This window comes from Nuphar pumila, unplaced genomic scaffold, assembly GCF_984573655.1.
Source record: "Nuphar pumila unplaced genomic scaffold, dmNupPumi1.hap1.1 HAP1_SCAFFOLD_168, whole genome shotgun sequence".
In the NCBI taxonomy this organism is placed as follows: domain Eukaryota; kingdom Viridiplantae; phylum Streptophyta; class Magnoliopsida; order Nymphaeales; family Nymphaeaceae; genus Nuphar; species Nuphar pumila.
This window is the reverse complement of record NW_028323200.1, coordinates 43,045-59,707: the sequence shown is the minus strand read 5'-3', so window position 1 is coordinate 59,707 and position 16,663 is coordinate 43,045. Positions and strand designations below refer to the sequence as shown.

The 16,663-nt window shown below is 53.1% G+C and overlaps 1 protein-coding gene across 1 annotated transcript; it reads left to right on the top strand.

The window, feature by feature from the left end:
* The first annotated feature begins 923 nt into the window (after nucleotides 1–923).
* On the top strand, nucleotides 924–2,633 carry LOC149810926 (amino-acid permease BAT1-like). The gene has a single exon (XM_089994071.1). The coding sequence runs from the start codon at nucleotides 924–926 to the stop codon at nucleotides 2,631–2,633; it is 1,710 nt and encodes a 569-aa protein (XP_089850197.1).
* Nucleotides 2,634–16,663: the final 14,030 nt, after the last annotated feature.

The window sequence follows — 16,663 nt, the reverse complement described above, 5'->3', positions numbered from 1 at the left end:
AGCTGTCCCCTCTCCCTTCCCGTCGAACTTCGCTTCTGCTTTCAACTTCTTCTTCTTCTTCTTCACGCCACCTTCTGCCTTTAAGGACATTCCGCCTTTTAGCACCAACTTGCCAGGCAAAGGCATCTGAACTGTGAGGCCTCGCAGACCAAGGAAACGTGGACCCCTTTGAATATGGCTGCAACCACAGTGAAACGAATGCAAATCGAAACGGTCAAGCGCGATTACACGCAGGAAACAACTGGTTGTTCCTGCCCGGTGCAATGGGCAGCTTGGCAGAGACCGCGGGTGAGGTTGACTTACTTGAAGGGTAGAAACGAGGAAAGCAGCTGTTTTACGATAATTGAAAACGCTGATTTGCTTGCTATGAGACAGATGTCCTGGAAATGGCAAGCTCCCCGAAAACGTAAGCTATGAGCCAAGGGACTAGAGCAAGCCCGCTTTCCCAAGAACGGCACAATTAGATGACAAAATCTAGCTCACGTTCGCCGCAATCGCGAAACGGGTACGAGGCTAAGTGCGCAAGTGCTTCAAAGCACCAGAACGAGCTACCCGCACAACCACAGATGTTGTAAAGTGGCAATGGAAGACGACCTCAAACAAGTGTAGTAAGTAGGGGCTTGCTTTTCTCAGAGACGTTGCAAGGAGGCTGCATTGGCTAATTTCATGAGTGACGGGGACTCATCACTAGGATATATTCCCTGGCAGCCAAGCCTAGAATAGGATCAGCTACCGCGTACGTCTCTTCGCAGTTCAACAATTGACGGCACCACTATGTCATATTTATCACACAGATACTTTTATTGCAAAGCAGCGGTAGGTATACCTGTAAATACGCACCAACCACCGCGGTGGGTGGCTGAGGTAGCAGATGTAGCGTGTTACACTGTTCAGTGCACCGTACCACGCGTGTGGTTCAAGTAATGAACGGAACCATATCTGCCAGTCTTTACGAGTCCACTTCGGACGGTGGCTCAGTTGAAGCGTTACTTGAAACTGATACAGAGGAACTTGACATGGGGGTCGACATTGAGCTTTCCACGCATTCGGTGCGTGAGCCTTCAAAGACTGAGGTAGACGAAGATGAGGCTTTGATGTTGGCTATGGGCTATAAGCAGGAGTTATATCGCGGATTCTCTGCCACCATGGACTTGGCGTTCTGTTTCACAGCGGTATCCATCTTGTCGAGCATCTGTCTACTCCTCGGATATGGGCTCAGCGCGGGAGGTCCTGCCGTAGTTGTATGGGGATGGGTTATTGGCTCGTTTTTCACCTGCTTGGCTGGTCTCTCGATGGCGGAAATTTGCAGTGCTTACCCTTCTGCGGGCTCAGTGTACCATTGGGCTGGGAGCTTGGCACCTGAGAAATGGGCACCGCTTCTCAGCTTTGCGACAGGATGGACCAATTTCGTAGGCAATGTTGCTGGAGATGCCGCCTTCGGTTCCGCGTTTGGCTTGTTTGTCACAGCTGGGTACAACATGACAGTGGACGACCCCAGCCAGCACCTGAGCCAACACGCAGGCATCGGCTTGGCCATTGTAGCTTGCGCAGTCTGGGCCTTGATGAACATCATGCGAGTTGATCAACAGGGCTGGATTAACCTGTTTGCCACTGGGTGGCAGGTGGCAGCAACCGTCATCGTTATCGTCGCTGTTGGTTGGCAGGCAAGCGGCAAGGCCCAGACCGCTTCGTTCGTGTTCACCAAATACAACAACTCCACTGGATTTGAGAGCGTCGGTTACGTGCTCTGCCTCGGTCTTCTGACAACGCTCTACAGTTTTTCTGGATATGAGGCAGGTGCCCACATGGCAGAGGAGACACAAGGGGCAACCCTGGCAGCACCCAAGAGCATCATTTACACCTGCTTGTCCGTGGCGGTCATCGGATTTGCTCTCATCATAGCATTCCTCTTTGGCATCCCCAACTTCGAGGAGATCCTCGAAGCTGAGAATGCAGCCATCTCCATCTTCTTCAGGTCATCTGCACTTTTAGGAAAGATCCTAACCGCGCTCCTGGCAGTCAACACCTTTTTCGCCGGCATCAGCAGCCTCACGGTCACATCCAGGATTGGGTACGCCATGGCACGAGACAGAGCCTTTCCATTCTCAGGGTTCCTCTCAAAGGTGAGCGACACCACCCAGTGTCCAGTCCGAGTCGTCCTGCTCGTCTTTGTGCTGGATGTTGCAATGCTGATGCTTGCCTTTGGCAGCACAGTCGCCTTCACTGCAGTCACCTCAGTCACAACGATCGGATATCAAATCTCATACGCCATTCCAATTCTATTGCGAGTAACAGCAGCCAGGAACTCGTTTGTCCCGTCTGCGTTTTCGCTAGGAGCATTCTCGAAGCCGATTGGCTGGCTGTCTGGGGTGTGGCTTATGGTGACATCCATCTTCTTCTTCCTCCCAACAAGCTCCCCCATCACAGCAGGCAATATGAACTATGCAGTGCTCGTTGTTGGCTTGTTTGCGCTTGTCGGCGCTCTGTATTGGATTTTTTTGGCTCGGCACTTCTTCACGGGCCCTCCCCGGAAAGAGAGCACGGTTGCGTTCAACTTTGACAGCGCCGCGCACAACTTTGACGTGCACATGACCGACCCCCCCCCCTCGCAGCTCATCGAGGCCGCAATGTAGCGTAGCCGTGCCCGAGCTACACCGCGGGGCTCCATGCACCGCGAGGGAGCCGAGTCAGTGGTGCAGACTGCCTATCCTAGGATTATTGGTTCCTAACGCTGTTCGTTGGTACGTGCACGGCGTCGATTGCTCTTGAGTGCAAGTGTGCTCATCTGTTTATAGGGTATGGAGGAATGTGGGCTTGGAAAGTGCGGTTGCGTGCCTTAGTGATGCCCAACAACTGGCTTGATGCTTGTGGGGGGTCTGAGCAGACTGCCAGACCCTGTAGTATGCTTGCATGCAGCCCACTTTGAGGTTTTCATCTGGCCTGACGCCGTTTTGAGCACAGCCAGATGTCTAGTAACTAGCCTAGAACGTGTTGGTGTTGATCAAGGGACAGAGACTTATGAAGCTACAGGTAAAGGGTTCTTTTTTAGACTTTGACCGTTGGTCAAATGCCCAGAAATGAGCATATACATTATTCCTGCCAAGCCTTCCTGAATGATCATTCACTCGTCCTGCTTAGTCCTTCAACCGCATTGGATCACCCTTCGCCAAGGGTAGAAAGAAGGGCGATCCATTGCAATGATGGTGATGACATATTTCTTTACAACACGGCCGTATCCACATGGACATTGTCAACTCCAAGAACTGCCTGGCAAAGGGCTTAGCAGCTTCTGTAATCACTAGCTCCCAGCACCGCCCACATGGTTTGCAGGATCCTAGCTCCTCAGAGTGGTACTTGTATCTTGCTCTCCTGTCACTGAGTACGTTAGGATTTTGCTCAAATATAGTAGTCAACAGCGCTTTCCCCGTTGTTGGTCGCTGAAATAAAAATACCCTTTATCATATGCTTTGTTGCTAATCAATCAAGCCACCCCCTCCTGTTGTTCAAATGTGACTTGAGAACTTCTGGGGGGTATGCCCAATGCTTGCTGTTGGACAGCTTTGTATACTAGACACATGCAGCCGATGATGCATCGGCAGGTAGGTCTGTTGGCAACAGGCCATTGAAGAGAGCAACTGCGACCATGACTAAGTTGTTTGTTCTCACACACTGTCCACATGCGGCGTTCTGCATAAAGGTGCTTGATTGCAATGTTTGTGTTCTGAGTTCCCTTTTGTTGCTGCCAACTGTCAAGAAATGGCTGAAACCCCAGTGTTAACTACTGAACTTTGTGGGATTTTTGCTTGATTGCTGGGATTCTTGCACTCGATTTTATGCCCATTCATCTGCACGGTCGCTGATGTTGTCTCTGCACTTGCATTGCCGCAGCAGGCTTGTTCATTGGCAGCTTGTCATTTGGCACACAGCATAGGCCCTTGCTGCAATGTAAGGTGAGAAATACCCTGCGCCGGAAGGAGACAAGTAGAGGAGGTCAATCCCACACTTGTGCATTCAGGGTGGAGATTTATTAGCTATACACGGTTTATGTCACTGAGCTGGCGGGTGATCCTGACGTCACCATCACACTTTTCTCACACAAACGTCGCGCCCATTCCGAAGCCCTCACACAACGAAATTGAATGCGACCGGTCTTATTGAAACCAGTGATCAAAATAAATCTTAGCTCTGTCGGGAGTGTTTGACCTAGTTGTGCATACTTTGGCAGATATATTTTTCGCGGATTTCACATCGCCCGTAGAGGGTCAAGACGTTGAGCAAATGTGCTGAAAAAGCGCGAAATGAGTAGGTAAAGGCGGTGCCTTCACCATACGCCCCGGGCCGAGACGCATCTGTACATATTTTAAAATTTACAATCGGACAAGTATGGAGAAAGTTGTGGTTACGGGAGTGCCGGGGATAGTCATGACTTTGGCCATAGGGTAATGTGCCTTAATCAGCTCGTATGGAGACGTATGAAGGCTTTATAGACAGAACTCGGAGCGTACTACAATGTTCATACCGGCGGGATTTCGAGAACTTGAGTTTCCAGACCACAGTCGCAGCTCAAAGATGGGCTACACCACAACAGGTTTTCGCGCGAAGTATGGGATGACTTCATTTGGGCCCAACTACCCGTGATAGACGCTACAGGCCATGAGCTTTCGGGAGTGATGTGAAACCACATATGCTAAAAAATCCACGCTGCAAGCTGGTGAAATTGTTTCGTCTGTGCACGTGGGGGCTTGATTGTGTGGCATGGCGCCTACGTGCACGTATATGGCAATCATTCATAGGACTGTATCTCCGGCTTCACAGCACACCAGGGCAGCGGACCACCGCAAAACATAGCAATTGCAATTGTGCATGATGTCAGCAGGGCGGGGGGAGCCCCCCTCTCGGCCAAGGGTCGGGGGGGGTCGAGGGGGCAGCCACCTTGTCACCCCGAAAATATACGACTGCAGGGGGGATATGCTGGGTTTGTTGCTATGTAATTCGCATGACATGTCAATTTTTGATATGTTCGAGCCCTTCACCATGTCAAGGGCCGTCTGGGCTGTCGATTGAGCCATTGCAAGGTGGGTGGTTCAAGTCAGCATGTCGTAAATCCGGCCATTTCCCTGTGTATAGCTAATAAAACTCCACCCTGTTCGTGCTGCCTGCCCATTGCCACTGAAATTTAACATTCCTGAGTACCGTACCTGGTATGCAAGGGTGAAGAGAGCCTCGAGCAGGTGCTGCCTTCAACGTATGCTGGAATTGAAAGCCAGAGACGGATGTGTGGATACTATTGAATCGTGCCAGAGGGGGAGTTTAGCTGTTTCAGTGGTCATTACACAACAACTTCACGCTCCTGCCTCCATGGACATCTAGCAAAATAGAATGGCAAATGTGCGTTGCGAGGTTGGAACATTACAAAGCGGGAGATTGGCTTCTAAAGGGTGAATCCGCACCTAAGCAAGCCACACCAGTCGAGGCATCTAAATGCGCTGTCTGTGATGACCAAAGTCAAGCTTTCCACGACACGTGTCAAAAGTGAACAAGACATGTGTCGAAAGTACAACTTTATCTTCGCAACTGCGCACAGACAGCTGGCGTACCTTGCATGTATCTGCAGGTGCCCAAATTCATGCACTTCCATATCTCATGCGACATGCAGTCAAGGTAGATGAGTGTGCACGTCAGCGCATATCCCTGTGCAATATCAAACGACATATGATCATGTGCCGTCAGCACACAAGAGACCCGCAGCTGTTGGCTGGCACATCAGTGAAGCCAGTTGTGCTTGCGCCAGTCCTTCCAAATGTGACCCACCCAAGGGGGTCGTGCAGCATGGAGCATAGTAGTCAAGCGCTTAGAATTCTGTCAAAAACGAGCCTTGGTAGCTCACCCAACCATTACTCAGTTCCCGAATGGAGTGGCAGCATCCTCGTCAGATACCTGTCCGGACTACCACTGCAGACAACAATCCTTGTTCCTGTACTTGCATGTGGAGCAAGGGCTGCGTCGACTATTGCCACTGCCAGCCCTCGAGCTGATGTGCCTGCTAAGCTTGAGGCAGATTGTATGCAGGTATGGAGACCCAAAACTCGCTTTCATCGTCGTCGCTACTCGATGTCTGTCGCGGCATAGCGCTGGGCCGCTTCACCGATGGCACTCGTTGCAGGTGAACATCAATCCTGCGAAGTGTGATGTGTACACCGGCGCTGGAGGTCAGCACATGCGGCGAACGAACTACCGTCACCTGGCGCGATGCTGGCTGCAACGGGTGCTGACCGAGGCTGACATCCGCAGCTTCAGGTTGAGCTTTTGCCGACCTCCATGCACGTGTACGTGTTGGCGAGGCCACATTGCTAGTCCGCTGCGTACTCCCACTCTCATGAGGCAACGGTTTGTGACGGCCTGAGGCAGTGTGCTGGCCCCCACTTCGCTGACCAGGTGCTGGCAGTTTGTGTGGGGCCGGGAAGTTGACCTGCCCCGCCCTGCGCTCGTCAGTTTCGGGGCGGGGGGCGACACAGTCATCGCGGGGCGGAGCGCGCTGGACTCTGCTTGTGTCCTTGCAGGGGTTCGAGACGTCTGTGTGTTCGCTGCAGCGCCGCTCACCGGGCTCTCTGCGCCTGAGCACGCCATGCTTGCTGCCCTCGACGCGTTCTGAGTCGCTCTGACGAGGATTCGCAGCGGCGTGGCGTTTGCTGCTGCGCCTTGCGTTGTGCTGTGGGGAATTTGTGGGGCAGTCACCGCCATTCCGCGGATGCTTGAGGCTGCTGCCGTGCAAGCTCACGGAAACGTCCACCGTTGCCTTGCTCTTACTGCCGCGCCGAGTCTCGATGACTGGGTTGACAGCGCTGCGCCCAGGACGCATTGACCCGCTCATGGCCTCGGGAGCGCCTGTGGCGCGGGTCCTCGAGCGCTGCGCATCAGGCGTGGCAGTTGCAGTGTGCTCATTGCTCTTTGAACGTCGTGTAGGACTGCTGCAACCCTCGGGAGGCTGTGTTGCACGTGTTTTTGCCGCTGTTGCCTCGCTGCCCTCGAGGGCTGGCACAGGTCTCACGGGCTTTCTCGCGACCACGCAGCACACCCGCGCCTGCCCTCAAGCATGCAATTGCGGCATCGGAGCCCTCAACCGCTCCTTCCGCCACCGGTTGCGTGCCTTTCAAAGAGCTCGCCCGCGTATTGTTTTGAGGCAGAGTTTGCCCATCGCTATTTAATATGTGATGGGCCGCTCCTCGGCCAGTTTCTGCATTCTTGGCAGGCCTGCCTCTTCCCTTATCGCTACCCGCCACTACTTCTGCCGTCCCCTGCTTTCTGATAGCTCTGCTTCCATGAGTAAATCCCCTCATCGCCAATGCCTCTTGGCTCTCGTGCCATTGTCTTGTCCCTGGTCTGCAGGTGCCCCTGCACAAGCTCAGCAGGTATCTATCACACCTGACATCCAATCTTCCGATCAAGAGAGAGTTCCATTCCACTGGCCAGCGTCGGCAACCGGTCTACTCAGTTGGTCAAGCGATCCTCGCTGTTATGCCTTCAGAAACGGGGCTGCCAGACATGCGGGCATTTGCCCCTGAATGGTGGAACTTTGCACACTCGATGCGACTCTGTGACTTGACATTTGTCACCCGGGGAGCACATGGGCGGTGCTGAGAATTCATGACAATACAGGTCCATAGCATCATTTGACCGTCAGAACGTAAGTGGCGAACTAGAAGGCTTGACAGCAGTGAGTGGAGTGAAAGGGTTGTGAAACGGAATATTGCCTTGAGCAAGAAGTTGTGGGTTATTCTGTTAGCATGTGAACTGCTTGAAGTCGAGCCCTGGCATTGGGTATGTCATCATGTGCCAGAGTACCAGCTCAGCTGAAAATGCCAGGTCTGGGTTGTCAGCCGCGTTGATATTTTGGCATATGAAAATGCACCCAATGTCAGGGTTAGACGCCAGGCAGTTCCTGTCAGCATATTCTATGTCTGCTTAGCTGCAACTGTGGACTATGACGAGCTGATTGATGGTCGCATTCCAACACTTGCTTGCATCCATGCCAAGTTTTGCCGAGTTTCACTTGGAATTACCAATGTCCATGCGGATGCGGCCAGCGCTATTAACATGTTGCATCATTTGATCACAGCAAGATTTAGCTTCCCTTGCTTCTGAGCATCAGGCAAAAGTTGAGTGGTGTTGACAACAAGGCAGAAGAAGCAAAACTTGACACTGCCCAGACCCAGGATGCTGGTGATGTTGGGGCCGTGCTGGTAGTGCTCGACCTCAACTTGCCATGCCGCCGAACACCTACAGCGATGCCACCCTGACTGGCGAATGGTTCCAAAGGCTCGTGCCAGTCACAGGGCAACTACAGTGCATTCACATCAGGGCACCAGCCCATATCTGACAGGCGGCAACTTAGTGTACACCTGATTATCCAGCCCCTGTCACAGCATTACTTCCTTTGCGCACAATCAGTTGACTTTGGGAGCAGTCAATTGCCTTTGCAAACAGGCATGATTACTTCAGGTGATGGTAATGATAGCGCTGGTTCCATGTAGTGCATGGACACTACTACTGGTTGCCAAGTCCATAAGGGTGCGATAGTCCTGGAACAAGATACATCATCATCAAATGATGAAAATCGCACATTCAGTGCATCCACGAGTCCAAGTCGGTGCGGTAGAACACATTGTCGATGACAACGCAATCATCAGACTATTATCCAAATGCGGTTTGACAGGCCATCTGTCTGCTTGCCAATCTCCTGAATCGTCTCGGCATTCCGGGAGATCAAATCTGGTGTGGCACAAATTTGGTAGCAAACACCAGATCACTGGAGGTGACCAGTGCTGATGGGTCTAGTCATACAGTGCCATTCTGCCTATCCCGAGACAGAGACAGCCTTACACGCGAGAGGAAGAAGATCGCACTGCGGACACGATCGAGTGTGCGGCGTTTTGCGCGCACGCTCTGCAAGACATTCACGAAAGCGTGTGACCTCGTCCTCCTCCATCCATCCACCGTTCGGCAGCTCCTGCTGCTGCTGCGGCATGTATCTCCGCTTTGCGGTTGTGCGCACTGCTTTTGAACCAAACTGCTGTTCATGCGCCGGCGAGGCAGCCCTGTCTCTTGATAGCTGCGCCTCAGGTGCATTTGCTCGATGGTGGGATGGTCGCGCTTCCACAGACTTGAGACCCAGCGCAGTATGCCTCCTCATACCCTGCTCAAATGCCCCAGCCGGTGACACAGCCCCCGGGCGACCAATCAAAGACGCTGGCCTGTCCTCGACGCTTTGAGAAGCAGCTGCAGGTGGCAATGTGTGTGCCGTTTGGCCAGCTGCTGTCCTGGCGAGACCCACGCAGCGTGCTGGGCTGGGAGGTCAGCAGTGCAGAACGGGGCAGTACGGGAGTCACGTGTGCGTAGATAGGCATTCAATGGCCCAGCAGCTGCGGCTTGCAGCCTCTCCCCGGTGTTGCTGACTGATGAGGGCTTGGCGGTTGCAGCGGCAGCACCTCGGTGTGTGCTTGAGGGTGTGAGCTGACCGGGCGCTGAGTAGACGGCTTGCTGCGGTTGCGCTGCGTTGCGCGCTAGAGATGCAGATGCATGGTGCGCAATAGGGGGGGGGTCGATTGAGATGTGCTGAGTCATAGGACGCGAGGGGTAACTGAGGAGCGCGTTGCGTGAGCTGAAACCAAGAAGGCTGTGGAGCCTGGAAAGTGAGTCGGGCTGAGCGAACTCGGCTGAGCTGGTGGCGAGCGCTAGGTGTGTGAGAGCTGACGTGCGCGGGGTGAAATTGCGGAGGGGGGCAGGACATGGGACGCTTTGCGAGGTGAGTGTGGGTTGCTGCTGGTGCAGTGCGGTTGTGATTGTTGTTGCGTGGCAAGGCATCATAAAGACTTTGGCTCACAAGCCCCTGTGCTGCCGTGGGGGGTCTGCCCTGGAGCCTCAAGTCCTGGTGCAGGGTCGTCGTGACAATGCGGCGGCCGGACACAGGATCGCGCGCGCTGGGGAGCGCTGTGGACTCTCGCGTCGAAAGGCTCTGCATCCCCACGCTGTCGGAGTCAATGCACATGGCAAAGGGGTCGATCAAAGGCCTCCTTGCAGTTGCCAGCGACGCCAGGACACCTGCGCCCGAGTGAGTGAGCTGTATATCTTCGCCATGTGCCGGCGCTTCCAGCTCATGGCCTTGAGATGCATGCCAGACAGCGGCAGAATGCCTCCCCTGTGTTGATATGGTGCCAGGGTGGGCTGCGAACGAGTTTTGGGGCGCTGCAGCAGCTGGGCTGCGTGATTGGCATGGCCGGTTGCCAAGATGGAATCATCGATGAGTCAGCGTTTGGTGCGACGCGCTCGTGGACGGCGCAACCTTGTGCCGCGGCTGCAGAGGTAGGCACTGTGCTGGCAGGCGCATCGCAAAGTTGAACGCTTTTGCGGATGACTGGGCTGTTGGCGTCGGCCAAGCGCCTGTTGCTGCTTCCAGCGCCGTCCAAGTGCCAGAAACCGTTCCGGCGGATCTCCAAAGAGGAAACACTGGACCGAGGAGCTCAGGGGTCCGTTGAGCGCCCTGGGCTGAGCGCGTTGTCCATGCTGGGATCGAGGTGTCTGGGGGGTTGATGAGCACCTTGGGTGAAAGGGTTTTCCATGCTGGGATCGAAGTGTCTGAGGGGTTCGTGAGCGCCCTGGGTAAGTGGGTTGCCTTCGCAGGGATCGGCGCCCGTGACGAGGCGCGTGGCGTTCCTCTGCACCCACAGCTCATGGTTGATGAACAGCATTGTGCCGGGCGCCCAGGGCCACGGTGACTGTGACGATGAGGCTTGCATAGGCGTCCCCTCCTCCGCTGCTGTCACCGTTGCACATTCATCAGGCGCCTCAACGGGCTGCGTGTGCTCAAGCTCTGCAGCCGGCTGTCGAGGATGACCCGACAAAGCTGCGCATCAGCCTGCCGCAAGCTCGTGGATGCCATGCTATCTCTCAGCATAAATACCTGTGGCCTTGAGTGTGATAGCTGACCGTTGACTGCCGGTGCTGTGTTAAGTGCGGCCATGTTCGCGTGGACAGCTTGTGCGACTTCCGTCCCCACACCGTGTAAGATAGCATGATGAGATGGACTTTCATGCGCTGAGTCGGACCCTGTGGAAGGCTGTTTAACAAGACAGGGCTGAGTAGGCGGGCAAAGCTGCGGTGCTATGTCTGACTGCTCGGTAGCGATTGCTGCACTGGCGCCCGCATTGTGCGGGCTGGGCGCCCTCACTTCCACCCGCAGCTATGCTCGTTAGGAACTGGGCTGTCAAGCAATAGCCCAGCGGGTGTGCGGTTGCCGGCATGCTGTGTCATCAGATGCGGAGTTTCCGTATGAAGTTGATAACTTGCGGGCGGCATGCGCGGTCGGCTCTGATTCGGAGGCTGCTGTGTCGGGGCTGGCGGTTTCCGCCGTTGTTTGAGGGGATACTGAGCGCGTTCCAGAATTGGCGTGTGTTGTGTAATCAATGTCTGACGGGGCCTCTGGTTGCGAGGAGTTTGCGCAGAGCGCCTGCTTGCAAAACCAAAGGGCGCGAATCTTGCGATGCCGGCCAGCCATCCGCGGGCGTTCTTCTGAGTGATTGCGCCATTGGAGACAGCGGCGCAGGTGCTCTCAAGCAGTAGCTGATGACCGTGCAGGGGAGGGGGAGTGCTGGGGGCCTCAACCAGTGCTGGCGGCTCTCGTGGAGTATCTATGGGAGAGGGCACAGGTGCTTGGGCTGCCCCCAGAGGCGAGTCTGCCGCGGTCGAGTCCCTCGATGTCAAAATGCTTGCCGAGGAGGACGGCAAGCCGAGTGATGCAGAGTGATGCGTACTCCCAGCGGGATTGCGCTCATCATGCGCAGTGAGAGCGCTTGCCGAGTGCAACGGCAGTGCAGTTGTTTGTGCTGACCCGTCGCTTGGATTGGATTGCATGATGCTGTCCGACGGGTGGCTCATCAGCCCTGCCGCTGTCGCATCGCCAAACTCAGCTTGTTCGGCACTGCAATCGGCGACGACTGATGCCGCGTTTTGAACGCAGCTGAGAAGCTGTGAGCGGGTCGAGTTCAGAGCGTCTGAGTCAAGGTGGCCGGATAGAGGTGGCGCTGACTGGATCGCCGCTTGAGCGACGTCGGCACCGGAAGTGGGCTGCTGGAGCAACTGAGCGGAAGATTCCAGAGGGAGGGAACCAGGCAGAGCTGGCTGCCGAAGGGATTGGTGAGGGGTCAATATCATGGGGGGGGGCAAGGGCGAAAGGGGAAGAGCGGGGGCCGGCTGGGTGGGCGTGTGGGGCACGTTTGGGCAGGTGATGGACAGCACCTCGCGCGGAATGTGCAGTTCTCTGGCGAGCCTCGATTCGACGACTCTGGCGCCGTTCAGCGAGGTCTGGTACAGAACAATAGAGATGCGGTGGCTGTCGGGCGCAGGCAGATGCAAGCCAGAGTTGCCGTGGATCCTGCGACATCAGCCAAACTTTGAGCTGACTCACAAACTGAACTATCAATGTTGGATAGTACTTTGATTGTGACTCGCTCAATTTCTTCTCTAGTGCAAGTTGCCGCCTGATGTAGATACGGCAATGTTGCAAAGACAACATCATCATCACATAGACAATGGCAGGAAGTAGTCAACAAGCAACCAAGCAACCACGTTTGAACAACAGATACATCGTATTCATCACGTAAAACCTCATTTCCCACTCTTTTACCCATATGATGGCTCTGTTATCGCTGATCTTGGTTCACGGAGACATTCGAGTTTCACTGCTCCAAAGTAAGCCAACTTTAACAACCTCCGTTGCTATTCCATTGGTCAATGCAGTATGATGGCAGCAATGTGAGACCGGCGTTGCTTGTTGGATTGACAATTATCTGCCCTTCCCATCTATAAACGTATATCATTAACGCGACCGTGTGAGCTGTGTTGGGCTGCTCTGCCTGTCTATGCGATTTCCGTCAATGGGGCCATTGACCTTCGCGTGTGAGGTGAGCCGCAATCCACGCATGACGCATTCAGCATCAACGTCAACAACAACGCACCCAACCTCCGGGTCGCCGGACCGGTGAAACAGCACGCAGCCCTGCCGCACATCGAACGCAGTGTGGTACTGAGGAAGCATGTAGAAGCCACCGCAGAATGGGTGGCCGGACTCGAGCACGACAAGCGCGGACAAAGACCCTGGGACATTCTTGCCGTCGACGTGAGCGCCGGTCCGATAGTCGTAGTTCAGGGAGTACGCATTCCAGCCAGTGCGGCCCAGCTTGGTGGCCTGCTGCAGCGGCCGGGCCTCCATAAATCGAAGCATTCGGTCGGTGGCCGCGCGGCAGCTGGGCTGTGCGACAAGCACGTCCAAACGGCCTCGCACGAAGCGATGAACCCTGCCTCCTCCGCCCGCATCAGCTCGGAGAGCCGGCCTGAGGACGAGGCGGTTTGGCTCCGAGCGGATATGTCCGCAACCTGCGGGTTTGAACTTGATTGTTTTGGTATGTAACACACACGGTTTATACATTTCAGATAAGAAGAGGTATCACAGCCAGGGTGTGCAATTGCGTACTTGGAAGAATGAGACTCTAAGGACAGCATTTCTGGTTCCAAATGTACGTGTTTATGAGGCACCACAGCCTGTGACAGCCACAAACCCTAGAACCCTGGATCGCGTAATCTACCACGAGAACATGGAACCTCAGTACTCGAACAGCATAAGATGAACCCAGAAGTTAGTGTATGTATCCTGTAATATGTACCACGTCCAACGAGGTTACGGTCTCGGACCAGTGTCGGCAGCGGATAGGATGAGGTGCACTGGGCGTCACGAACAAGCATTCTATATAAGCGTGTGGGCGCTGGTTAAAGGGAATCCGCATACCGTATCGCCGCTAACTATTCAATCACGCTAATATCAAACTTTGTCCGAATCCCGCAATCATTCAACCTTAGGTACAATAAATTCGGGATTAATTTATTATTTATTATGGTAGCCCCGGAAATTAGATAGTAAAATCGCCATTTTTTGACCAAAATTTTCTGGAGATGTTGGATGAAAATTTTCAAACGGCCATTTATTTGCGATTTCGTTTGAATAATTAGCGGCAGTACGGTATGCAGAACCTTATGCTGTTACACAGCCCCTGGGCTTGCAGAGGATAAACGACGTGGCGATGGGCCAGGTTGCAACATTACCGAATCCGCAAAACCTTTGGCAAACTATGCAGGGCATGTACATGTCAGTGTCCAAATGGATGCGGTAGTGACGTAAAGAAACAGCACCATCATATGGCAGGTACGTGCAAAGCGGAAAGAGGCTTGTGCTTGAGGCGCCGTGAAGCTGTTGGAAATACACAAAAAGCTATCAATCCCAGCTTGGAATACATGCACTGACATCCATGTAAATTGTGGACAGATTTGCGTCCATGTGGATGCGGTAGTGTTGTAAAAAGATACATCATCATCATTTGCAAGTTCACTTGAAGTTTTGCCATCGTTCATGCGTTTGCGGTAGAGGGGGGCAACAGTCCATCATCACACGTTTTTCATGGCGCACCTTGACGCCACCAGTCCAGGATCGAATGGGCAAGCACTTGAACGCCTTGTTGTGAGTCATGATGCAGTTGCCGTTTCGCGTTACATCGGTCACCTCGCCTATGTACACCTTCCTGCACGCCTCCACAATGATGAGGGCGAGGTTTGAAAGCTACAGTGTAGGACGCTAACGAAGGTGAGCTCCATGACAGTGGAACGTGTTCAATGCTTAGCCTGCATGCTACATCGCCCAGACGCATGGCAGCACTAATCTCCAAGTTGTATTGGAGTCGCCAATGTCCATGTGGATGCAGTAGTGTTGTAAGAAGATATAATGATAGATGTAATGATATACGTATATATATAACGTCAGCTGTGATAAATGGCTTTCTCGGCACCGAGGTGTTACATTGTGGCCACCGCATACTCAAACAAAGAAGGTAAGCGGGTGGGTGGGCGAGCTAAGCAGTAGCTCGAAATAAAAACCTGAGGCAAGCCTCGCGAGTTCCGCAATAAAGGCGAGCATGCAATCAGAGCGTGCAAGCCAGAAGGGCAAGCAGGCGCATCACAGATGAGTCACGAGATCACTATTGCAGACTATCTATAAACTAGAGTACCCCAGTACAAGCACATGATGTATCCTTTTACAACACTACCGCATCCACATGGACATTGGCAACTCCAAGAACTACTTGGGAATCAGAGTTATCATTACCATCACCTGAGGCAAGCGTACCTATACATATATCTATCTAAGAGTATATAATTGTCTTTGTGTATATATATATCCGTCCGGATTTTCTAGAACCCTCCAGAGCCTTCCAGAGTCCGGAGTCTAGAAGCTTCCTGAACCTTCTAGACTGTAGGTCACAGACCTCCGTCGACCTTCCAGACTATCACATGATTTTGGAACACTCCAGTCTTTGAGAGATTACGCATACTTCTCACACACTTCAAGCTTCTAGGAAATCTACGAAAGTCCTGCACGGGCCCGAAGGGCCCGTGGGGACTTGTATATATATAGATATATATATATATATATATATATATAGATAGATAGATAGATAGATAGATAGATAGATAGATAGATAGATAGATAGAAAGGGGGAGTGCGTACAGTGAATATGCCGGTGTTGGGAGCAGAGGCGTTGCCTACTGATGAGGTTGATAGGCAACACCTCCTCGACAATATCTGGAGTTGGCACCTAATTCGGGGGAAAGCCTATATGTTGCATCGCCGCACTCTGTAGTGCCATGGAAGTGGACGTGCATCGGTGAACAACCACGCAGTCTTGCACCATATCTGCCAAGTTTGCCCTCTGTTCGGGCTCGTACTATCATGAGCGCCAGGAGTGGTAAACTGTTTGCCCTACGAAGCCGACTTCAAAATCAAACTTACGAGTTTGTGGATCCCTTACAGTATCACTGCAACGACTGCGATGAGCATTTGGGGGATGCTCACACAGGCTGTGTTCACTGTACTGTGGATTGTCCCATCTTGTGGCCTAAAATGACCAATTTCTTGAAACGGTTGGAGGTCTTGGGTTACAAGGCGGGAATTTGGCAACTAAATTGGAATCTCTGTTGGGGTTGATCTCCTGACAAAGATTCTGAGTGTGGGTTGCGACGATCTCCCAAAGAAATTGACGGGTCGTTTTTGGTCAGCTGTGGCTGATCTCCTGTCTTGCAGGGTACAAGACGAAGACGAAGACGAAGAAGATATGTCAGGTCAGGTTATGGAAAGTCTGGTCCAGGTACGCTTGCCTCAGGTGGTGGTAATGATAACACGGATTCCCAAGTAGTTCTTGGAGTTGCCAATGTCCATGTGGATGCGGTAGTGTTGTAAAAAGATACATCATCAGAAAGAAAGAAAGAAAGAAAGATAGATAGATAGATATATGTGGATAGATCATCAGACGTCATCACTGCTCTTCTCAAAGGCGAATAACAAGGGTGCCCAACAGTATGATATGACACATGCTACCCACCACTGCGGCATGAAGCAAAATGCCTCAGATCTGAGGGGCAGTGGCCTGCAGACCGTGTGGTCAACATTATGTAGACGATTTCGAATCAGAAAGGATGATTTACTGAGGTATCATGGAAGACATTCTTCAGACAAGCTGTGAAGACTCCCCTGTTGTTTCTTCCCATCCTTGGAAAACCCACTGCT